Source organism: Triticum urartu, chromosome 5A (assembly GCF_056163025.1).
Source record: "Triticum urartu cultivar PI428250 chromosome 5A, HENAU_Tu73, whole genome shotgun sequence".
Classification (NCBI taxonomy): Eukaryota; Viridiplantae; Streptophyta; class Magnoliopsida; order Poales; family Poaceae; genus Triticum; species Triticum urartu.
The window spans coordinates 461,516,741-461,540,856 of record NC_141877.1 but is presented as its reverse complement, the minus strand read 5'-3'; the positions used below and the strand labels follow the sequence as shown (position 1 = coordinate 461,540,856).

The following is a 24,116-nucleotide window of genomic DNA, read 5'->3' as shown; positions in this document are numbered from 1 at the left end:
ATCCCCGAGAAGACACGCTCCAAGACTGTGGAGGAGGCAGAAGAACTTGGGGCCGGAGGCACGACAGGAGGAGGCGATGTCGTTACCAGAGCCTAGAAGATTGAGGGCTCCGGAGCCCTTGGGACCTCATCGCCAGAGCCAGGTGCCGGCACTTCCGGAGCCAGCGGGGCCATGGGGGCTGGTTCATCCTGCCGGTGCTCCTCTTGGCCTCGCGAGGGCGACCGGGCTGGGGAGGTGCGGGTGCTGTTGCCTCTCTTCTCCGCAGAGGGGGGCACGGCCGCGGCTTCCTCCTTCCTCTTCTTCGCTGAAGACACCGGCCTGATCAACCAAGGGCGAATGTCAGAAAATAGCAAGTACAAGCAGGAACAAGACGAAGCTCAAAGCACTTACTGATCCACTGCGACATATTCCACCTTCCGCTTGGTGAGCCTGAAACCCGAAAGCGTCGGGGCCTAAGGAGTGGGCACACGGGCTCTTGAAGCAGAAGACGGTGCAACAGAAGGGCCGGAGCCGGCCCCAGGCGGTACCAAGTCGGAGGCAGCATCTCGAGAGACCACCGACGATCTACCCCTTGTCGGGATGAGGGGCAGCTCCCTCACCTCCTGGCGGGTGTCGACCTCGGCGTCGTCTGGTAGAGCGAGGAGGATGTCGGCCTTGCTCAAGGGGGAGTTCTCCCCCATCTCCTCAAGGGTCTCCTCCGAGTCCTCCTCCCCCTCTTCTTCCCCATGGGACTCGCCAGAAGACACCTCCACCGGCTTCAGCCTTGCAGAGGCCCCAGCAAGCGCCGGCGGCACCAGCCCGCGCGCGTTAAAGGTCGGCCTGGAGGCAACGAATTGGTCCCAGTCCTTGTGATGGAACAAAGGAACAAAGGCGCTCGGCGGGTACTCTTGGTTATCCCCAACCAAGAGGCGCAAAACTGCAGTCAGCTCGTCATCAGGCAGGGCCACCGGGCTCAGACGAACCTTGTCTTCTTCATCTCCAAGCTTCCACAAAGAGCATGTGCGCGCCTGGAGTGGAGCAATGCGCCGCGTCAAGAATTCCCTCTGGAGCATGACCCCCGTCACCTTGTCCGCCTTCGCAATGCCCGTCTTCGAATCGATCTTCATCTGCTCCGACACCGACGACGCCCGCTCGTCAGTGAGCTCTACACGAGACCACCCCTTGTCTGACTGGGGCTCCTTCGTCGGCAATTACAAGCATGGATGGACGCACTTGGCACTCATCATGACCCATTTGGACCTGATGTTGTCAACCCTCTTCCTGATGTTAGAGATCAAGTTGGCCTGGCCGGCCGCGATGAAGTTGGCGCACCCTGAGATATGGCCACCGGTGACGCGAAGAAAGAAGAAGTGGCACAGCACTGCCATGGATGGCATCACACCCAGGTACGCCTCGCAATAGTAGGCGAAGATAGACAAGAGAAGAATAGAGTTGGGATGGAGATGCAGCGCTTGCAGCCCGAAGTGGTCGAGGACCTCGAAAAGGAAATCAGAAAAGGGGGGAACCAACCTGGTGGCGATGTTGCTCGTAAAGAAAGGGAAGAAGGTGCTTCCCTCAGGCTCCGGTGCGTCGGAGGCAAGACGGAGCTCCGTCTTCCCCCTCTCGGTACTCTCCCCCGCCGTCAGCAAGCGCGTGGTGGCAAGGTTCTTCTCCGTGACATTGGGCGCATCAAGGGCTGGCTTGGACCAGGCCGGGGCCAAGGAGGACTTGACCATGCGCGACGCCATTGGTTGCAGATGCGGAGCGAGGTCGGAGTGGATCTGGAGGTTTCAGCGGCAAGGAGCGAGAAAGGGGATCTAGAGCAAGGCGAGGAAGAAGCAATGAAGGCAAGCACTGTCTGCGCCAGCCTTTTTGTCATGACGGGCAGTTGCTGAGGCAGCGTGGGGAAGCAGAGACGCCCACGTCCGATCAACTGCCACACGTCAACCGAGGCCACAGGCTTTTGGGGGCCCGCGGCGCTCCGTGCTTGACTTCTGGCTTCGCCTCGAAGCCAGGCCCGAGCGCGCCTTAGGCCCGGGGGCTACTGCCGGCATTCTGGGAACGGGGGTCCCCAGACTTGCCTACCTGCGGCCTGCAGCATGGCTGAGCTAGCAGGCTCGTATGACCCATCTTCATCGGCAAGGCATTCAAGACCCTCGCGAGGGGCCAAGCCTCGCGAGGTGAACAGCGCAAGACCTCCTCAGGAGCGGCCTCGCCAGGCACGCTCACGATGGGCGGAGAGATCAAGGCAGGGCAAACCTCGCGAGGTCCTCGTGACGTGAGCCATGACGATCGAGACCAGGCGGGCGCCAGGAGGGCGCCAGCGTGCACAGTTTCCTTGCTTCCTCTTTGGTGCCAAGGGGGGCAAGCGCAGGCGCGGAGTACGGAGGCATCAAGCAAAGATTTCCATATTGATGCAACGAGACCAAGACCAGAAGGACGGCAAGACAGAGGTCACCATGGAGCCCAGGACGGCGTCACCACCAGAGCCTTTTGTAGGCGAAGAACACTTTTCTCAGGATAAGCTGTACTAGTTGTCCCCTTTCAAATTGGCCGTTGTTGGCTCCCTTCCCGCTCAATATTTAGGGAAAGGACCAGGGCCTATATAAGTAGAACTAGCCACCACGGTAGGGGGAGGGACCTCATCACGAATCGAGAACGGATCCAAGATCATCTCACCCACACAAGTTCGCCAAGCACAAGAACACCTCAACCTCAGGAGGTTGTTCTTCCCCTTGTACTGTTCATCATCCCCCCAAGAGGCAATCCACCACCACCACACTGGAGTAGAGTATTACACCACAACGGTGGCCCAAGCCAGTATAAATCTTGTGTCTTTCTGTGTTGTGAGTTCATCGAGTTCGTCCGCGAGATCTTAGAGAGCTAGGGCGTGGATCCATAGGGAGAAAACCTTCGCGCGCACCCCAGTGTTCGAACCTTGATGGTTTTGCCGGAACCCGTGATCCGACACCCTCCTTGCCGGTCATAGTGGTGACCGCTTCGTTTGCACGCGCTCTGGCAGCAATGGACGTGAGCTGAGCGTCATTTTCTTTGGGCCCCTCCTCCTCTCGTCATCTTCGTGCGCGTGAGCATGTCTAACAGCTAGCATGCATCGTCGCCATCCCCTGGACCTCTCTCCCCCTCCCGAAGCCTCCTCGCTAGCGCTCGTCGCCGTTCGCCCGCGGATGCACAATCCCGACAAGGCATTAATGGCGCCGTGGCTTCTTCCTCCCTTGTCCCCGAGCTCTGCCTCGTCTCCGTGACGCTCTGCTGCTCGTCGCCTTCTCCCTCGTCGCCTTCCCGAGCCCTCCCCGTGCCTCTGCTCGCGCTAGCGCGACGGCACACGCGTCATCGCGGCCATGCTCATCGAACCGCCTCGCTGCGCTTATTTAAGGCCTTCCCCGAGCACTCCGAGCTCACCAACAGCCTCCCCATACTCCTCTAGACCCTCCCCACCTCTAGCTTGAGCACGAGGAGCTCTCTGGTTCCGTCCATGGCCATCGTGCCCGCATTGGCCTCGGCCTAAATTGACTCAAGTCGAGCCCTCCCCTTCCCTCCTTCTACCTCTGCTAGTCCAGCCAGACCCCGACAAAACTCCCCAACCCCTCGGTTCGGCGTCGAAGCACTCATGGCCACGTGTCCCAAGATTGGCCGTCGCCGTTGCTTTTTGCCTCCGTGGTGCGCCGCCGTTCCGCCCCTCCTTGGCGTTCGTTCTGCACCAGGATGGATGCGCGGTGCTCTCCCGGTTGCGTAGGTAGTCCAGGCGCCACGAACGGTGGCCGGAGCTGCCCGAATGGCCGCCGGCGCCGGCCCTGGCCCCTGTCCCGCGCGGGCGAGCGCGTGAGGGAGACGAAGACGTCGTCTATGACTCTTCTCCCCTGGCTAGGTGGGCCTCGCATCGCCCTGGACCCCACCCGTCAGCCACTCAATGCCTGGCCCCTCTTTGCCACATCATTTAAGTGGAAGCGGAAACTCCAGAGTGTGTTTTTGTTTTGCTAAAAGCGTATTTTGGGCCTCTTCGACTCTGAGTACGTTTCCTCTAGCCCGAAAGCGTATTTTCTCTCTTTTCAGCGCAGAATACGTTTTCTTAGTCCAAAAGCGTATTTCTAATTTTGCGCCTCCGTCTTATCCACTCACGGACCCGGCTGTGAATAGTATTTTTACAGAAAAGTCCCTGATCTTCTAAACCTCATAACTCTGCAACCGTAACTCCGAATGAGGTGAATCAAATGCCCACTTCTTTGTTTCGTCGAGCCCGTTCCGATGGAACCATTTTCACTATGTTTCAACATTCTGAAAATGACCATTTTGACCTTGCCCCAATCAGCCCCCTCCGAGAGAGTACCCTTTCCGGTGATTCCCTCTGCGGTCATGCCGCACTTCTTCCCCGGAGCCTTCTTCATCCCCAGGCAAGCCACAACCACCATTTGCATGATAGCCATGCAGAAGCATTGGTTTTCAACTGAATCTTTAATAACAGTTTGTTTGTTTTTCTACTGTTGTCGGTATTTCAGTTATGGTTATGGATCAGTGTTTACCGTCTTGCTATGTTTTCTTGCACTCTCTTGTTATGTTCTTCATGCTAGTATTACGTTAATTTTGGCAATGTTTGGTAGTAGTACATGTTGGTGGTGGTCCTCGGTGCATGACTACCGTCTATTCCCAGTACCGCTGTTATGCATGTTTCTTTGTATCCAGTTGATTAAATACTTGCATGGTAGTTTTATCGTTATGTTATTGCATGGTAGTTTATCGTTATGTTATTGCATGGTATTTATTGTTCATGCTAGTGGTCATGTTCTGCTATGAGTAGTGTTCTACTCCCTCCATTCGGAATTACATGTCGCACAAATGGATGTATCTAGACGTATTTTAGTTCTAGATACATCCATATATGAGACAATTAATTCCGAACAGAGGGAGTAGTTGTGTTATTCATGCTCGTCAGTATGTCATGCTCGTCTGGATAAATGATTAAATGTTGTTGTTATGCTCGTTGATTATGTTGTACCTCCATGCTTATGTTGCATCCTGTTATTTTTATCATGGCTCAGCATATTGCATTCAAGTTTAACCGGATTAAATTAAACTTGAACAACTGTTGGCTGAGTCATGGTGCCACCATATCGACCGGACCAGTGCAACCACACTTACCCTATGGGGGGGTCCTAACTGGGTCTACTGTCATGCCTCTCACCGGTGCCTCCCACGAGGGAAGGTTATGCGCGGGCGCTACCCTGATCAGGTAGGACGGCATAAGCCTTGTGTGCCCGTTGTTGAGTATGGATCCCTGTTCCCGTTTGGGACCGTTTTCCACGACGGTGGCCGTTGGTGCATTTGGTAGGCATGGGGCCACCGAGGACTTAGCCCAAAGGGGAGTTGGTCGGAGTGGCCGGGAGGGTGTCATCACTACAAGAAATATGTCAACTTGTGACCTTCTGTCAGTGACCCTGAAAGAATTGGTCGTAAATCTACGACCATTTGAGACCAATTGGTCAAAAGCTGTTCGAAGGGCTCCAAACCCTAAAGCATAACGACCATTTTGGTCAGAAACGTAAGCAGACAATATTGTTCACTCCCCCTATTTTTACCCAATTGCGACCAATTTAAAATGTCATATTTTCTAATTCGTATTGCCTCAAAATAATTAGACATCCATGCCAACAGTTTCGCCTATGTGTTATGTCCATGTGTAGGTCACCTCAGCAGTTTCACCTACGTGTCATGCACACGTGTCAATTTTTGCTTATGTGTCTATATTGCATTGGGTTTATACTGCAATCCAATGACATGTGGGACCCAACAACCACCAACATGACATATGGGCACCACCAAATTGACATGCAGGACCCACACCGACCTGACAAGCAAGCCCCACCACCGACCTGACAAGCAGGACCCGACCAACCTGACAAGCGGGACCCATAATGCAAGGCCTGAAACAGAAAACTACACAATAAAACAAATATGAGGTCCTCGGTGCATGACTACCGTCTATTCCAAGTACCGCTGCTATGCATGTTTCTTTGTATCCAGTTGATTAAATACTTGCATGGTAGTTTTATCGTTATGTTATTGCATGGTAGTTTATCGTTATGTTATTGCATGGTATTTATTGTTCATGCTAGTGGTCATGTTCTGCTATGAGTAGTGGTCCACTCCCTCCATTCGGAATTACATGTCGCACAAATGGATGTATCTAGACATATTTTAGTTCTAGATACATCCATATATGAGACAATTAATTCCGAACGGAGGGAGTAGTTGTGTTATTCATGCTCGTCAGTATGTCATACTCATCTGGATAAATGATTAAATGTTGTTGTTATGCTCGTTGATTATGTTGTACCTCCATGCTTATGTTGCATCCTGTTATTTTTATCATGGCTCGGCATATTGCATTCAAGTTTAACCGGATTAAATTAAACTTGAACAACTGTTGGCTGAGTCATGGTGCCACCACATCGACCGGACCAGTGCAACCACGCTTACCCTATGGGGGGGTCCTAACTGGGTCTACTGTCATGCCTCTCACCGGTGCCTCCCACGAGGGAAGGTTATGCGCGGGCGCTACCCTGATCAGATAGGACGACATAAGCCTTGTGTGCCCGTTGTTGAATATGGATCCTTGTTCCCGTTTGGAACCGTTTTCCACGACGGTGGCCGTTGGTGCCTTTGGTAGGCATGGGGCCACCGAGGACTTAGCCCAAAGGGGAGTTGGTCGGAGTGGCCGGGAGGGTGTCATCACTACAAGAAATATGTCAACTTGTGACCTTCTGTCAGTGACCCTAAAATAATTGGTCGTAAATCTACGACCATTTGAGACCAATTGGTCAAAAGCTGTTCGAAGGGCTCCAAACCCTAAAGCATAACGACCATTTTGGTCAGAAATGTAAGCAGACAATATTGTTCACTCCCCCTATGGTCACCTCAGCAGTTTCACCTACGTGTCATGTACACGTGTCAATTTTTGCTTATGTGTCTATATTGCATTGGGTTTATACTTCAATCCAATGACATGTGGGACCCAACAACCACCAACATGACATATGGGCACCAGCAAATTGACATGCAGGACCCACACCGACCTGACAAGCAGGACCCAACCAACCTGACAAGCGGGACCCATAATGCAAGGCCTGAAACAGAAAACTTAAATATGAGGTTGTGGGAATCGAACCCACGCCCTCGTCCACCTGTTGGCGGTTCCAAACCACACCACCACCGATTACTACGTGACACAAGGTAAGAGGAATTGCTTTTGTAGTCTTACTGTCCGCGCTGGGCCAAAGCCCATTTCCAAAAAATGGGATCTCCTATACCGCGCGCTCTTCCTACTCTCCTCTCTTTTGGGAAGGCCCGAATACGGCACCCTGTTTTCTTAATTTATATTTGACAAAAATGATTGTGTATTCAACAAATGTTATATAAATTTTTAAAAAATGTTTATGAATTCAAAAATCATTCACAACTTTTTAGAAAATGTTCAGAAAATTTAAAATATTGGTTAATTAGAAAAAATATCAATTAATAAAACGCTTAGGGATTCAAAAAAAGTACATGCATTACAAAAATATTCATCAAACCCAAAATATGTTCATGAATTTCAAAAATGTTTCCCAATTTTTTGATTTTTGTTTTGAATTTTTCACGCCCGTTTCAAAATGGGGTCAAAATGGCGGGCATTACCGTTCCTAGCTAGTGGTTCAATCTTGGAAAATTTTTGATGTTTCTATGATTAAATAGATACTTATTTACCTAGAAATGATTTTTGGAGAAAAATATAGAGCAAACTATGAGGCACTTGAACTTCAAATTTGACCTGTTTCCTACTGAATCCGCGAAAATTTGTCTTTTTTACCAGAGGTGGATCAAAGCTTTTGACACCCAACCATTTGGTCAATTGTGCATTAAATATGGCCTAGTATTTTAGAAAAATTATTTGGTCCAATTTTGCAACAATTATTTGGGAGGTCCTTCAAAAAAACCGCCGTTTGGGCACTCAAAAAATGGAAAATGGTTTTTTCGTACAAAGAAAATGAAAACTTTCTTAGGCAACATTGTTTCCCATTCAAACATGCACCCTTGTGCACAATATGAGATCATTTGAACAAACTATGCCATGAATGTGGCCATAAGATTGATCATTTGGCTTGAAAGCCATTGATCTCCACACGTGATAGCTCGTTTCTGAGAACACTTTTTAAAAACAATTGCTGTATTACAAGTTTATTATTTTTATGGGAACTTGGCCACATATAATGACACAATGCAAAGGTTTCCCAATTTTTTTGATTTTTTTTTGAATTTTTTATGCCCGTTTCAAAATGCGGTCAAAACGGCGGGAATGATCGTTCCTAGCTAGTGGTTGAATCTTGGAATTTTTTTGGTGTTTCTCTGATAAAATAGATACTTATGTACCTAGAAATGTTTTTTTGGAAAAAATAAAGAGCAAACTACAAGGCAGCTACAGTTCAAATTTGACCCGCTTCTAGCTGAATCGGCGGAAATTTGTCTTTTTCATGAGAGGTGGATCAAAACTTTTTACACCCAACCATTTGGTCAATTTTGCATTAAATATGGCCTAGTATTTTAGAAAAATTATTTGGTCCAATTTTGCAACAATTATTTGGGAGGTCCTTCACAAAAAAACCTCATTTTGGACACTCAAAAAATGGAAAATGGTTTTTTCGTCCAAAGAAAATGAAAACTCCCTTAGGCAACATTGTTTGCCATTCCAAGATGCACCCTTGTGCACAATATGAGATCATTTGAACAAACTATGTCGTGAATGTGGCCATAAGATTGAGCATTTGGGTTGAAAGTCATTCATCTTCACACTTGATAGCTTGTTTCAGAGAACACTTTTTAAAAATAATTATCGTATTACAAGTTTATTATTTTTCCTGGGAACTTGGCGACATGTAATGACACAATGCGAAGGTTTTCCATTTTTTGATTTTTTGATTTTTTATGCCCGTTTCAAAATGCGGTCAAAACGGCCGGCTGACCGTTCATAGCTAGTGGTTGAATATTGGAATTTTTTTGGTGTTTCTATGATTAAATAGATACTTTTGTACCTAAAAATGATGTTTGGAAAAAATAAATAGCAAACTATGAAGCAGCTGTAGTTCAAAATTGACCCGCTTCCAACTGAATCGGCAGAAATTTGTCTTTTTCACTAGAGGTGGATCAAAACTTTTGACACCCAACCATTTTGTCAATTGTGCATTATATATGGCCTAGTATTTTATAAAATTGATTAGGTCCAATTTTGCAACAAATATATGGTAGGTCATTCACAAAAAAACTCATTTTGGGCACTCGGAAAAATGGAAAATGAATTTTCCGTGCAAAGAAAATGAAAATTTCCTTAGGCAACATTGTTTGTCATTCCAAGATGCACCCTTGTGCACGATATGAGGTCATTTAAACAAACTATGCCATGAATGTGGCCATAAGATTGATCATTTGGCTTGATAGCCATGAATCTTCACGCATGATAGCTCATTTATGAGAACACTTTTTTAAAAGAATTGTCGTATTACAAGTTTATTAATTTCCCTGGAAACTTGGTCACATATGATGACACAATGCGAAGGTTTTCCAATTTTTTGATTTTTTGAATTTTTTATGCCCGTTTTAAAATGCGGTCAAAACGGCGGGCTTGACTGTTCCTAAATAGTGGTTGAATCTTGGAAAACTTTTGATGTTTCTCTGATTAAATAGATACTTATGTACTTAGAAATGATTTTTGGAAAAATGAAGGGCAAACTATGAGGCGGCTGCAGTTCAAATTTGACCCGCTTCCTGCTGAATCAGCGGAAATTTGTCTTTTTCATGAGAGGTGTATCAGAGCTTTTGACACCCAACCATTTGGTCAATTGTGAATTAAATATGGTCTAGTATTTTATAAAATTGATGGAGTCCAATTTTGCAACAAATATTTGGTAGGTTCTTCACAAAAAACCCATTTTTGCCACTCGGAAAATGATTAAAATAGCTATAAAATCAGAAATGCATATAAATTGGTCCTTACCCATAAAATGTGGTCTAAATCTAGTGAAAATTTGTGTGGTGCCCTTTTGCAAAATATTATTGATAGCTAATTCACAAATTCTCTCTATTTTTTGTACCTGAAAACTATTTTAAATCACTGATTTTCCGAACCAATCAGAACTCTTCCCACGGATCGATGACATGGCGTCCATCCATCCATCTATCCATCCCACATCCATCCATCCATCTATCTACAGAAAAAAAGAAAAGAAAAAGAGATAGCCCCACCCGCAGCCCAAACCCTAGCTCATATCGACCCCTCCCCGCGTCGCACCCTTCCTCCCTCGTCCCCATCTCCTCGCCGCCGCCGCCCACACTTCCTCCCTCGTCCCCATCTCCCGATTCCTCCTCTGCCGCCCCTCCCTTCCACCACCCTAGGCACTCCACCGCCGGGAGGCAACCCTTCCTCCTCACCCCTGCCTCTCAACCCAGACGGCCTCGACCAGACCTACGGCCTAGCCCTATCAAGCCGCAACCGTTCGCCGCCGCGGATCCCGTGAGCCCCGTCCTCTTCTACTCCGTTCCGCGGCTCGGAGGTGCGACTGGACGGAGCTGCATCTGGCGCCTACGGCAACGACCACGATGACGGGATTTCCCAGCCGGCCTTGAAGTGCCCAACCTCAAGAAGCACGGCGGCGGCACACGCAGCTGGATCCGCCATGGTGCGCCGTGCAGACGCTCGAGGTCGACAAGGCCACCATGATGCGCCGCTGCAAGCTCCCCGCCCGCGACCTCCGCCTCCTCGACCCGCTCTTCGTCTACCCCTCCACCGTCCTCGGCTGTGAGCGCGCCATCATCGTCAACCTCGAGCAAATCCGCTGCATCATCACCGCCGACGAGGTGCTCCTCCTCAACTCCTTCAACAGCTACGTCTTCCAGTACGCCGCCGAGCTGCAGCGCCGCCTCCTCCAGTGCGCTGAGGGCGACGAGCTCCCCTTCGAGTTCCGTGCCCTCGAGCTCGCCCTCGAGGCCGCCTGCTCCTTCCTCGACGCGCAGGTACCAACACCATCCACGCGCTCCATAGCCTCCTTGGGTTCCCCCCTCTGAAATCACTGTATATACTTCAGTTGTGATTATTATTAGTCATGGTACGATGATCCCGTGATTATTATTAGTCACTGTATATACTCCACACCCCTGCGTTCCACCCATCTAAAATCACTATATATTGCTGTGATTACCTAGTCATGGTACGATGACCCCATAATTTTTGTGTATAAATTTTCTGCAATACTGCGGTTTAGTTTGATCATAGAATTGGAGTGGGCGAAGTTCATCTGAATGTCTAATGTACTGCATAGAATTAGAGTGATGAAAAACAAAAACCATTCTTCTTTGCTGCACTGCTTATACAATTACAGTCTATAGTCCAGGATTGATCTGTAGTGGAAACTCTGTAGTTGCTTCTTTGTTGGATGTGAAGAAAACTGTGAATTGCATTCTTTTTGAAACGGAAATTACGAATTGCATCAACATAATTCATTTTATTCTATTAATGGTTACTGCTGATGGTGATTAAGCTGAGTTTCCCTGTATGCTCTCACAATTTAAACTAATTTTGCGTGCGTCTTCCATGCATGTTTGCAGCTACATCTCTGGGTACAAGAACTGGTTCCATAACTTCATCAAGCACCTGCGTGAAATCGGTGATGAGGTAGTACATTTTTCTGCTTTCATTGTTGAGTACTACCGAATACTGATGGTGGTTGGTTTGACACAACTACAGGACAGTGGATTAGTAGCATGCATGTGTGACTTAGTTTCTGGTGTGTTTCGCCGGATCCTAGCGCGCTAACCGCCGCCTCCTGCGCCTGCGCATAGCCTCACGCTCGTCGTTCGCGCTCCCTACTGCTGTCGCTGAAGCTCTGTTGCTTCCAACTGCCGTTGCTGCTCTCCGCTGCTGCGTATTGCTCCTGCTCTACGGTACAGCTGCTCTTACTGCTGCCGCTGCATAGCTGCTTTATATACTACTCCGTAGCTAGCTAGTCATACTATTATTTGAGATGATTCTTTGTCTAATTAATTAAAATATTTGTGATTGATTGTTGCCATGAGGTGGCTAGCTTACTGTTAGAAGATGATAGAGGATTGTAGCTTACTGGTTAATGGCCCAAAACAAGGTGTAATAAGGAACAAATCCTTTAGGGGCATATCTGCTACTCTATATGCTGTCATTTGTCTTTGTTTCAGTTTGTTGGATCTGATAATATGTCTAGGTGAATACTATATTTAGATGGTTTGCTTAACAAAAACACAAATAGAGGCAAAAGTGAAAACTTTTAAACCTTTTCCAGGCAAGGAAAAATGAACCGCTAGCACAAATATCTTCTCAGGTTGGAAAAAAGCTCAACACAAATAAAACAAGCACCAAGACGGCTAAATTCTGCAATCCAAATATTATGTCTCTAGTCCAGAATAGTACTCCCCCTCACCCCTCATATTTTTTTCCAAAGTGTTTATTCTTCATTATCATACGGACTTGTATCTACTTAAGATTACATTGAAACATTCTGGTTATGAATACACTGCATAGAAGCCATGTAATTTTGTGGTGCTTTCTCTAGTTCATCCTTCACCTGGGAGGCCACTTGAAGGATTATAACAGCATGACATATCAAAGCTTTCTTGTCAAATGTATGTGTTCAGAGTTGAATCAAAGTTTGAATAAGGCAAAGTTGCTAGCATTGCAGCAGTACGCCCTTCCTAACATATGTATTTGTGTTGTTCCTCACGCCTCTCTGTTTGCTATGATTTATTGGTGCTCTGCAGAAGAACTCAACTCACTGGATGCAGGGAAGGAGATGGAGGGTGACACACAGCCATGGAGAGGAGCAACAGTAGCTCAAGGTCCTTTCTCCTCCACGCCACCTCTGCCCCTCTATCGGTTTGATTTGCTATGTTGGGTTCCAAGATTAGAAATATTTTTTGTTTCCATCTTTATCCATGTGCTATCATTAACTCTGAGAAAATGTTATGTTTTTGCTGATTAGTGGCAGTGCATCTTTGCTTTACTATTCCTAGCAGCTACAGTTCATCTACCATAAACATGTTGTGTACATTCTGAACCCCCAGACATGACACAAGTGATATGTATATGCAGCAGGGAATCATCAACTTGTACAGTTTGTTGACTGGAATGTAACTTGTACAGTTTTTACTCGAATATGTTCAGTTATGAAGTCGTGTAGTTGTTTTTTCTCATCAGTCCTAAACTGCAGTACTTTACTGAATTGTTGATGATGCTGAATGAATCTAGCTTGTTGGGATCAGTCTCTTGTTTATATGGAATAGCACCCCATCACATGTTGTTGTTGTTGTTGTTGTTGTTATTCACCCTATTCTTGCTGTTTTGTTTTCTTGTTGGCAGATATTTTGAGTAAATTCAAGACGAAAGATGTTCAAAGAAGCTCCAAGACATTCTTATATAGCAAGTTATGTAATAATAGCTGGGTTATCTGGGAATTTAATGTATCTTCTCTCTGTTTGTGAATGAAATAGTAATTATGTATGTGAATTAATGTATCTTCTCTCTGTTTGTGAATTGCATGTATGTTTCAGAATTACAATTTATGTTTCATATGAAATAGTAATTATGTATGTGATTTGAAAATGTGTGCAATGGAAACATGACTCATGCGACCCACTTATCAAAATAATTTGAGCACATTTGAAATTTCTGACGTGTGGGACCAGTGTATGATATTATGATATTTGGGACAAATGTAAAATAGTGGAAAATAAAATGCCAAAAAATAAAAGATCATACACTACAAAAGGCCGCATCTAGAAATAAAAAGGCCGAATTGCTGGGCCAGCCCATGTAGCTAGCAAAAATTAATAGGAAAAATAAATATTAAAAAGGCCCAATTAATGGGCTCGGCCCATATAAACACCAAATTGGACCGGGTTGATTCTTGTGCCACATCAGATTGCCACGTCGGATGCCTACGTGGCCTGGGGAGGCTACTAGTGACCAAAACAAAACAGTAGGCATATTTTGGGCGTAAACGTCCACGACCTTCTCACAGAGAAGGTCGTTAATTTCAGTTTACAACCGCCAGCTTTTGACCTTCTGTTTTTGGTCAAAAAAGGTCACAAATGAAAAACAATGACCTTTCAGTGACCAATAGTCAAGGTCACAAGTTGACATATTTCTTGTAGTGCATGGCAGTAGGACGGTTTTGTCGGAACGCTTTGGTCCACCCGAATGGGAGTGCGAGGCCAGGGTTCCGTGGTGTGGGTACAGTGTGCTAACCTCTGCAGAGTGTGTGTGTTTAATCTATCGATAGCCGCGTCCGCAGATATGGGCCCAGTTCGTAGTTGGTCACACTATGGGTCAATAGTAATAATAATTTGCTTAATAACAACCCTGGTTCGATGATGAAAGAAGTTGGTTGATATTTATGTGATCGTGAGAGGATCATTGTAGTATTGTGAATGCCAACTTGTTGGATAATTGTGGTGTTATGCGAGAATCAAGGGCAAAGGTCAAGCTCCTGGTGGTCATGAATGATTACTACGGTATTGTTAATACCAAGCTTGATTGGATCCTGAGATGATCGTGTGATGTACGTGATGGTAAGTTTGCGCATGTGATGGTTACGAGGTAACCCGAGCAGAGTAAGTTGGTGCATGATAGTTTCATCATGTTGCATGCTAGTGTTATCATGTTCATATGTTTATGCCACGCTCATATTGTTCTAGCTGTATCATCTTGTTCATACTATGATTGATCTGCTGGTATCATGTTAAACCTGGTTAACCTGTAATTGTCATGTTGTTGTCTGTCTTGATTGCTTTGGTTGCTGTGAGCTTGCAAGTACATTCAATGTACTGACCTGGCGTGTCATGCCAGTTTGAAGGTCATGCCGGATATGATTGCTTGTTTGCCGTCGATCCCTTGTTTGCGCGCTAGGATAAGTGTTCCAGCCAGAGTCCCTGTGGAGTTGAGTTCATCAGCGCCGTCGTTGTTCCGCTGCCAGTTGTCATTCCGCTGCTTCGAGTTGTTCTGCCGCTTGCATGGAGAAACCATGGCAGGCGTAGTGTCGCCGTGCCTATGTAATCCCCTTATACCCAATATAGCTTGCAACAAAGAGCTGGTTTGTTCTATGCTAAGAAGTGTCGTATTCCAAAAGACTTCTCCTCGATCTCTGGGCTGGAATACGGGGTGTTCCGGTTTCTATGAGCCGGGGTGCCACACAAGTGAAGGCTAGAAAGAGACTAGGAAGCGACCAACTAGAGAGCAACAACAATCATAAACATGCATTGAGATTAACTAACATTGAGTGCAAGCATGAGTAGGATATAAATCACCATGAACATAAAATATCATAGAGGCTATGTTGATTTTGTTTCAACTACATGCATGAACATGTGCCAAGTCAAGCCACACGAGTCATTCAAAGGAGGATACCATCCTATCATACTACTCCCTCTGTTCCGAATTACTTGTCACAGGTATGGATGTATCTAGATGTATTTTAATTCTAGATACATCCATTTCTGCGACGAGTAATTTGGAACGAAGGGAGTACATCACAACCATTTTAATTTCCATGTCGTCACGCAAGGTAAACCATTATAAGCTCCTAGCTAATTAAGCATGGCATGAGTAACTATAATCTCTAATTGTCATTGCAATCATGTTTCATTCATAATAGGCTGAATCAGGAATGATGAACTAATCATATTTACAAAAACAAGATAGGTCGAGTTCATACCAGGTTTTCCTCATCTCAATCATTTCATCATATATCATCATTATTGCCTTTCACTTACATGACCAAATGGTGTGGGTAATAATAATGGTGCACGTGCATTGGACTAAGCTAGAATCTGCAAACATTTATTCAGAGGAGAAGACAAGGTAATATGGGCTCTTTGTTAGATCAACAATAATGCATAAGAGAGCCACTCAACATTTTCATCATGGTCTTCTCCTCTCGACCCCCAAAGAAAAGAAAATAATTTCAAAGAAGCACCCTGAAATATTTTTAGAGTTTTTTTTCTGAAGAAAGTAAAACAAGAACGAGAAAAACTATCTACACGGGAATGCTCCGAACAAGCAAAAGAAGAACGAGAAATCTTTTTGGGTTTTCTCTTAATTCTACAACTAAGCATGCATGGAAAGTAAACTACTACTAATTTTTTTTGGTTTTTCTTAAGGTTTAATAAATACACAAGAAGAAAGAGGAAAAAAGAAATAAACTAGCATGGATGATACAATGAAAGAATATGAGCACCGGCAACTAGAATGAGTGTGTGAGCATGAATGTAATGTCGGTGGGAAATACGTACTCCCCCAAGCTTCGGCTTTTGGCCTAAGTTGGTCTAAGCCCATGGATGGCCTGGTGGATATCCAAAGTTGAAGTTGCGGTCGTACTGTGCTGCGGCAGCTACCGTTTGGCGTGCTGCCTCCTGAAGACGAGCAACCTCCACTGCCCTCTCGTACTCATTTTCCTCCTCTCTAGTTATAAAGTATCTTCCATTTTCCTAAAAGTTAAAGAGAGCAGGAGCAGGAAGAGTAACAAGGACGGCACGCTGTCTATCAAAGATTAGTCGGCACTAGAGGATCTGTTTGTTCCTCTTAAGAAATTGGTGACGTATCATAGCCTCATAATCCAGAAAAGTAGGAGGCAACTCAATATCATATCCTCTAATAGGTACATTCAAATATTTAGCTAAAAGAGTTGCATATATCCCACCAAATAAATCTCCATCTTTAGCATTAAGATGTAACCTTCTAGCAATAATGGCCCCCAAATTATATCGTTTATCACCTAACAACGCACACTTGAGGATACTAAGATCTGGTACGCAAATATGGCATTGTTCATCTTTACCATTAATACATCTACCAATAAAGAGAGCAAAATAATGTATGGCAGGAAAGTGAATGCTGCCTATGGTTGCTTGTGTGATGTTTCTAGTTTCTCCTACAGTGATGCTAGCAAGGAAATCGTTATATTCAGATTTATGAGGCTCACTAAGACTACACCATTGTGGAATTTTGCATGCATCACACAAATCTTCTAGGTCCATGGTATAAGATCCATCATAAAGATCAAACAGGACAACATGAGTATTACGCTTGGATGAAAACTCAAACCTCCGTACGAAGGAATCGGTGAGATAATAATATTGTAAGCACTTGTCCGATAAGAAATCGTCAAGGCCGGCATTTTGTACGTATGCATAGAATTCATCCTTGAAACCTGCACGATCCATATATTCATCCGATGGCCATTTGCTACCTCTTGAGCACTGTGTTGGTTTTCCCCGAAGAGGAAGGGATGATGCAGCAAAGTGGCATAAGTATTTCCCTCAATTTTTTGAGAACCAAGGTATCAATCCAGTAGGAGGCTACGCGCGAGTCCCTCATACCTGCACAAAACAAATAAATCCTCGCAACCAACGCAAATAGGGGTTGTCAATCCCTATAAGGCCACTTACGAGAGTGAGATCTGATAGATATGATAAGATAATATTTTTGGTATTTTTATGATAAAAGATGCAAAGTAAAATAAAGGCAAAGTAAATAGCAAAGGAAATAACTAAGTAGTAGGAGATCAATATGATAAAGATAGACCCGGGGGCCATAGGTTTCACTAGTGGCTTCTCTCGAGAGCATAAGTATTCTATGGTGGGTGAACAAATTACTGTTGAGCAATTGACAGAATTGAGCATAGTTATGAGAATATCTAGGTATGATCATGTATATAGGCATCACGTCTGAGACAAGTAGACCGACTCCTGCCTGCATCTACTACTATTACTCCACTCATTGACCGCTATCCAGCATGCATCTAGAGTATTAAGTTAAAAACAGAGTAACGCCTTAAGCAAGATGACATGATGTAGAGGGATAGACTCATGCAATATGAAGAAAACCCCATCTTGTTATCCTCGATGGCAACAATACAATACGTGCCTTGCTGCCCCTACTGTCGCTGGGAAAGGACACCACAAGATTGAACCCAAAGCTAAGCACTTCTCCTATTGCAAGAAAGATCAATCTAGTAGGTGAAACCAAACTGATAATTCAAAGAGACTTGCAAAGATAACCAATCATACATAAAAGAATTCAGAGAAGATTCAAATATTATTCATAGATAGACTTGATCATAAACCCACAATTCATCGGTCTCAACAAACACACCGCAAAAAGAAGATTACATCGAATAGATCTCCACAAGAGAGGGGGAGAACATTGTATTGAGATCCAAAAAGAGAGAAGAAGCCATCTAGCTACTAACTATGGACCCGTAGGTCTGAGGTGAACTACTCACACTTCATCGGAGGGGCTATGGTGTTGATGTAGAAGCCCTCCGTGATCGATGCCCCCTCCGGCGGAGCTCCGGAACAGGCCCCAAGATGGGATCTCGTGGATACAGAAAGTTACAACGGTGGAATTAGGGTTTTGGCTCCGTATCTGATCGTTTGGGCATATGTAGGTATATATAGGAGGAAGGAGTACGTCGGTGGAGCAACAGGGGGCCAACAAGGGTGGAGGGCGCGCCTGGGGGGTAGGCGCGCCCCCTACCTTGTGGCCTCCTGTTTCTTTTCTTGACGTAGGGTCCAAGTCTCCCGGATCATAATCTTCCTAAAAATCACGTTCCCGAAGGTTTCATTCCATTTGGACTCCATTTGACATTCCTTTTCTTGGAAACCCTAAAACATGCAAAAAAACAACAATTCTGGTCTGGGCCTCCGGTTTAATAGGTTAGTCCCAAAAATAATATAAAAGTGGATAATAAAGCCCAATAATGTCCAAAACAGTAGATAAAATAGCATGCAGCAATCAAAAATTATAGATACGTTGGAGACGTATCACCATTCACACGGCCTCACTTAAGCTTCCCTTGGTAGTTCAGGGTCCGGGTCGCGTATTGCACGCCTTGGTGCTTGCTTCCTTGAAGAACCACCTTGGTACATTCTCCTAGACATTTTTCTTTCTATGAAAAATTTCTGAAATTTTTAGTAACTCTAAATAAAAGTGGACCAAACTCAAAAACATTGGTAGCAACTACTCCTACAAGTGTCTAGAGGCTAACCCAAGCATCAAAACTACTTTGGACCATATAAGTTTGACATGCAAGCTCAAGAACATGGTCACCACAGAAGCAAAAATTTGCAATGAATAAAGCTCTAGAACAAAAACTAATTGGACCATTGGAGGAGTCACATACCGAAGAACAATCCCCAAAAGCAGTTTTGTGAATGGAGATTTGAGCAAGGAGATCGAAAATGGCAGCAAGATGAGCAAGAACACGAGTTTGAGCTATGGAGTGATTTTTATGGAGGAAGAAGGAGAGGATGGGTGCTGGAATAAGTGGAGGGGGCCACGTGGGGCCCACAAGGTTAGGGGGTGCGCCCCAGGGGGGTGGGCGCGCCCTCCACCCTTGTGGCCGACTGGTGAGGCCCCCTGGTGTGTTCTTTGCACCACAAATTCTAAAATATTCTAAAAAAATCATATCCAATTTTCAGGGCATTTGGAGAACTTTTATTTTCGGGACATTTTTATTGCATGATAATCAAAAAATAGACAGAAAATACTATTTATCTTTATTTAATCTAAATAACAGAAAGTAAAATATGGGTACAGAGAGTTGTGCTTCCTAAATTCATCCATCTCATGCTCATCAATAGGAATCCATTAATGAGGTTGATCAAGTCTCATTAACAAACTTCTTCCGAGTGACATGAAACCGGAGAACTTTCGAATAATACTAGGTTACCTCAACGGCGATATGCATGTCCCCAACAATAAGAATATCATATTTCTTTTTGACAGTAGGAAGAGAGAATTCAAAATCTCCAATAGTAATAGTTGAAAATTTTCCAATAGAATTGATACTATGAACTTGTGGTTGTTTCTTTGGAAAGTGAATGGTATGCTCATTACCATTAACATGGAAAGTGGCATTGCCTTTGTTGCAATCAGTAACAACCCCTACCGTATTCAAAAAGGGTCTACCAAGGATAATCGACATACTATCGTCCTCGGGAATACCAAGAATAACAAAGTTTGTTAAGATAGTAATGTTTGCAACCACAACAGGCACATCCTCACAAATACCGATGGGTTGAGCATTACTAGGTTCAATGTTGTTGATCTTGATAACCCACAATCAAAGAATCATTATTATTACTAGGTTCATCTCTCTTAGGTTCAATCTCTACATCATTATCATTACTAGGTTGAGCATCAGCATGAACATCATCATTAACATTATCACTAGGTTCATGTTATTCACCAGATTGTGTCTCAGCATCAGAATAGAAATATCATTGGGATTCTCAGGTGTGTCTATAGAAGGTTCACTATCATGCAAAGTCCTATCAGTTTCCTTTTTCTTTTTATTACTAGGACTAGGTGCATCAGTAATAATTCCCTGAAAATCTTTCTCAACTCTCTTAGGATGACCCTCGGGATACAAAGGTTCCTGGGTCATTTTACCACCTCTAGTCATGACCCTAACAACATTATCATTATTCTTATTATTCAACTCATTAAGCAATTCACCTTGAGTCTTAAGTACTTGTTCTACTTGAGTTGTAACCATGGAAGCATGTTTACTAATAAGCTTAAGATCATTAACAATACTATTTGTATACTTACTCAAGTGGTCAAGCATGTAAGTATTACGTTTCAATTGTCTACTAACATAAGCATTGAAATTTTCTTATTTAACAATAAAATTATCAAATTCATCAAAGCATTGACTAGTAGACTCATTATGAGGAATATCACCTTCATCAAATCTACGGAGAGATTTTACCTCTACTACCTGTGTCGGGTTATCAAGACCATGTATTTCTTCAATAGGAGGTAAATTTTTAACATCTTCAACTTTAATACCTTTTTCTTTCATTGATTTCTTTGCCTCTTGCATATCTTGAGGACTGAGAAATAGAATACCCCTTTTCTTTGGAGTTGGCTTCGGAGTTGGTTCAAGAAGTGTCCAATCATTTTCATTACTCAATATATTATTCAATAGCAACTCAGCTTGCTCAACAGTTCTTTCCCTGAAAACACAACCAACACAACTATCCAGGTGGTCTCTGGAAGCATCGCTTAGTCCATTATAAAAGATATCAAGTACTCCCTCCGTCCCATAATATAAGAGCATTTTTTACACTACACTAGTGTAAAAAATGCTCTTATATTATGGGACTGAGGGAGTATTTCATTTTTCTTGAGAGGGTAAGCAGGCAAAGCATTAAGTAATTGGAGAAGCCTCCCCCAAGCTTGTGGGAGACTCTCTTCTTCAATTTGTACAAAACTATATATTTCCCTTAAAGCAGCTTGTTTCTTATGAGCGGGGAAATACTTTGCAGAGAAGTAATATATCATATCACGGGGACTAGGCACACAACCAAGAGCAAGAGAATTAAACCATATCTTAGCATCACCCTTTAATGAGAAAGGAAATAATTTAAGGATATAATAATAATGATTGTTTTCCACATGAGCAAATACGGTGGCTATATCATTTAATTTAGTAAGATACGCCACAACAGTTTTAGATTCATAACCATGAAAAGGATCAGATTCAACCAAAGTAATTAACTCAGGATCGACAAAGAATTCACAATCCTTATCAGTAACAAAGATAGGTGAAGTAGCAAAAGTAGGATCATATTTCATTCTAGCATTCAAGGATTTTTCCTTTAGCTTCGCTAACAATTTCTTAAGATCTCCCCTATCATTACAAGCAAAGAAGTCTCTAGCAGTTTCTTCATCCATAACATAACCCTCAGGAACAACAGGCAATTCATATCTAGGGGGAGAATCATAATCATAATCTTTAATAATTTCATCAGTTTCAGTAATTTCATTCTCTTTAGCCCTAGCAAGTTGTTCATCAAGAAATTCACCTAGTGGCACAGTATTATCAAGCACAGAAGTAGTTTCATCATAAGTATCATGCAAAGTAGAAGTGGCGTCATCAATAAAATGCAACATATTGGAATCAATAGCAGGCACTACAAAAAAAGACACATCCGTGACATTTTGGGCCGAACGAAATTTTTTTCTGTCATGCTTACGACACTTCTATGACGATAATTTTGAAAAAACCCGGTATCATCATAGATGTGGTGGGCTCCTACTTCTATGACAAAAAATCGTGACAGAAAATAGGCTTTTCGCCCTGGGCGGGCCAGAGACGCAGCTGCATGACATTCTTTGGGCCGTCCATGATGGAGAAAATCATGGTAGAAGCGAGGGCGAGGAAAATATCGGGGAGTTCCCGGTTACGGTGGGTGGTCGGGGGTGAGCGATGCACGGAGGTTTGCATGTTTCTCTCGTACACATACGCGCGTGGGTGCGAGGCGTTAGGCTCTAACTGAACCCAAGAGAGGTGTTCGACTACTGAACCCGAGCGATTGCACTGCAGGCTACGTGTTACTGAACCAGATCGAGCGATTCCTTCATTCTCTACTGCTGCTAACTGAAGCCAATCGAACCTCCTGCCTCCTTCCCTTGATGAACAGTGAGCATTGTTGGGGGAGTTTGGATGAACAGTTCCCGGTGGGGGGTTGGATGAACAGGACACCGTGGTGTTGCCGCTGGATGAACAAGACCCCGATCGATCGAGCCGGTTGGGGGTGGATGAACATGACCCCGTGGAGGGCTGGATGAACAGGACCCCATGGAGGGAAGGTTGAACAGCTGCCGGTGGAGGGCTGGGTGAACAGTAGCCGGTGGACGGCTGGATGAACAGTAGCCCGTGGAGGGGTGGTTGAACAGGACCTCGTGGAGAGGGCTGGTTGAACAGTAGCCAGCGGAGGAGCGCGCGGTAGAGGCTAGATGAACAGGTGCTCGTGGATGAACAATCGCAGGTGGAGGCTAGAGGAGGTCGATGGTGGATGAACAGTAGCCCGTGGAGGCTGGAGGAGGTCGATGGTGGAGATGGACAGTATCTCGTGGAGTCTCGTTTTGCGGTACGCCACACCCCTCCCGATGAACATGATCCCCATTTCGACCGTAGCGCTCCAACACAAGTCCGTTTCCTCCGTTTTGCAGTACGCCACACCCTCCCAATCAACAGGACCCCATTTCGACCATAGGAGGTCCGTTTCCTCCGTTTTGCGGTACGCCAGACCCCTCCCGATGAACAGGATCCCGTTTCGACCGTCGGCGGTCGAACACAAGGTCGTTTCCTCTGTTCTGCGGTACGCCAGGCCTCGTTTCCATCGGCTATTCCGTCCAAGCCGGTTGGCTCCCGATGAACAGCACGCGTTCCATTGCCTCCCGGTGAACATGACGCATTCCGTTGCATCCCCATGAACACGACGATGACACAGTTTCTCCATTTCGACCCAGCCATGTACACGAGCCCTGGCCATACGTATGCACGAGTAGGCGTTCGAGACCCCGCCCGTATGTACGTACGTGGATGTATTTACTTTCTTGCACCCTGACCGTTGTACATACATGTACATGCAACGTGCGTGCCTCTACTACGTCACGTGCCCTTCCTTACACGGCCACTGTTCATCGCTGCAGCCTGCAGATAGACCGATCGTATGTATGTACATGTTCGTGACCAGAATGACAACACTACGTACACTTTGACCAGGTGGGTCCCGACTGTCAGCCACTTCCTTGCGTGCGAAGATGTAGCTGGTGGGTCCCAGCAGTCAGGGGGCAAATCATTTTCTTGCCCATAATATGGACGCACTTCCTTGCGTGCGAAGATGCAGCTGGTGGGTCCCAGCAGTCAGGGGGAAACATTTCTTTGCACGAAATACGTCGGCCTATCAGGTGGGTCCCAGTTGTTAGGTGGAGGAATCATTATTTTCCATGCAATAAGGAGGCACTTCCTTGCTGCGGCCGTGGACCCAGCTGCCAGCCTCTCCACGTACAGTACTCTTCCAATGGAAGTCGTTCGTTGACCACGTTGAGCACGCCGCGCCGAGAGCACCAGGGCGGTGGACGATGGCGAGGCCTAGGAAGGGGACAACGCAGAGCCGGGGAAGACGCGGCAGTGGATGCCCACGTGAAGAGGAGTACTACGGTTCACTGGTTCGGCTGCGGTGTGAGGCTGTGATACGTCTCCAACGTATCTATA

The 24,116-nt window shown here is 45.3% G+C and overlaps 1 protein-coding gene across 3 annotated transcripts; it reads left to right on the top strand.

The window, feature by feature from the left end:
- The first annotated feature begins 10,267 nt into the window (after window positions 1–10,267).
- LOC125509764 (magnesium transporter MRS2-B) lies at window positions 10,268–13,579 on the top strand. Of its 3 annotated transcripts, XM_087526456.1 has the most exons (6): window positions 10,269–11,034; window positions 11,626–11,692; window positions 11,765–11,961; window positions 12,603–12,672; window positions 12,808–12,885; window positions 13,406–13,579. In XM_087526456.1, the coding sequence occupies exons 1-2, from the start codon at window positions 10,738–10,740 to the stop codon at window positions 11,656–11,658; spliced, it is 330 nt and encodes a 109-aa protein (XP_087382582.1). In that variant the 5' UTR covers window positions 10,269–10,737; the 3' UTR covers window positions 11,659–11,692; window positions 11,765–11,961; window positions 12,603–12,672; window positions 12,808–12,885; window positions 13,406–13,579. The 3 variants fall into 3 exon arrangements, with proteins under 3 accessions (XP_087382583.1, XP_087382582.1, XP_087382581.1); XM_087526455.1 differs by lacking the exon at window positions 12,603–12,672; XM_087526457.1 differs by lacking the exons at window positions 11,765–11,961; window positions 12,603–12,672 and having other exon boundaries at window positions 10,268–11,034.
- The last annotated feature ends 10,537 nt before the right edge of the window (window positions 13,580–24,116 follow it).

Coding starts and splice junctions, on each gene's coding strand:
- LOC125509764 (XM_087526457.1), top strand. CDS start 10,738: ATGATGCGCCGCTGCAAGCTCCCCGCCCGCGACCTCCGCCTCCTCGAC. Junction 11,035..11,625: donor GCTCCTTCCTCGACGCGCAG/GTACCAACACCA, acceptor GCATGTTTGCAG/CTACATCTCTGGGTACAAGA.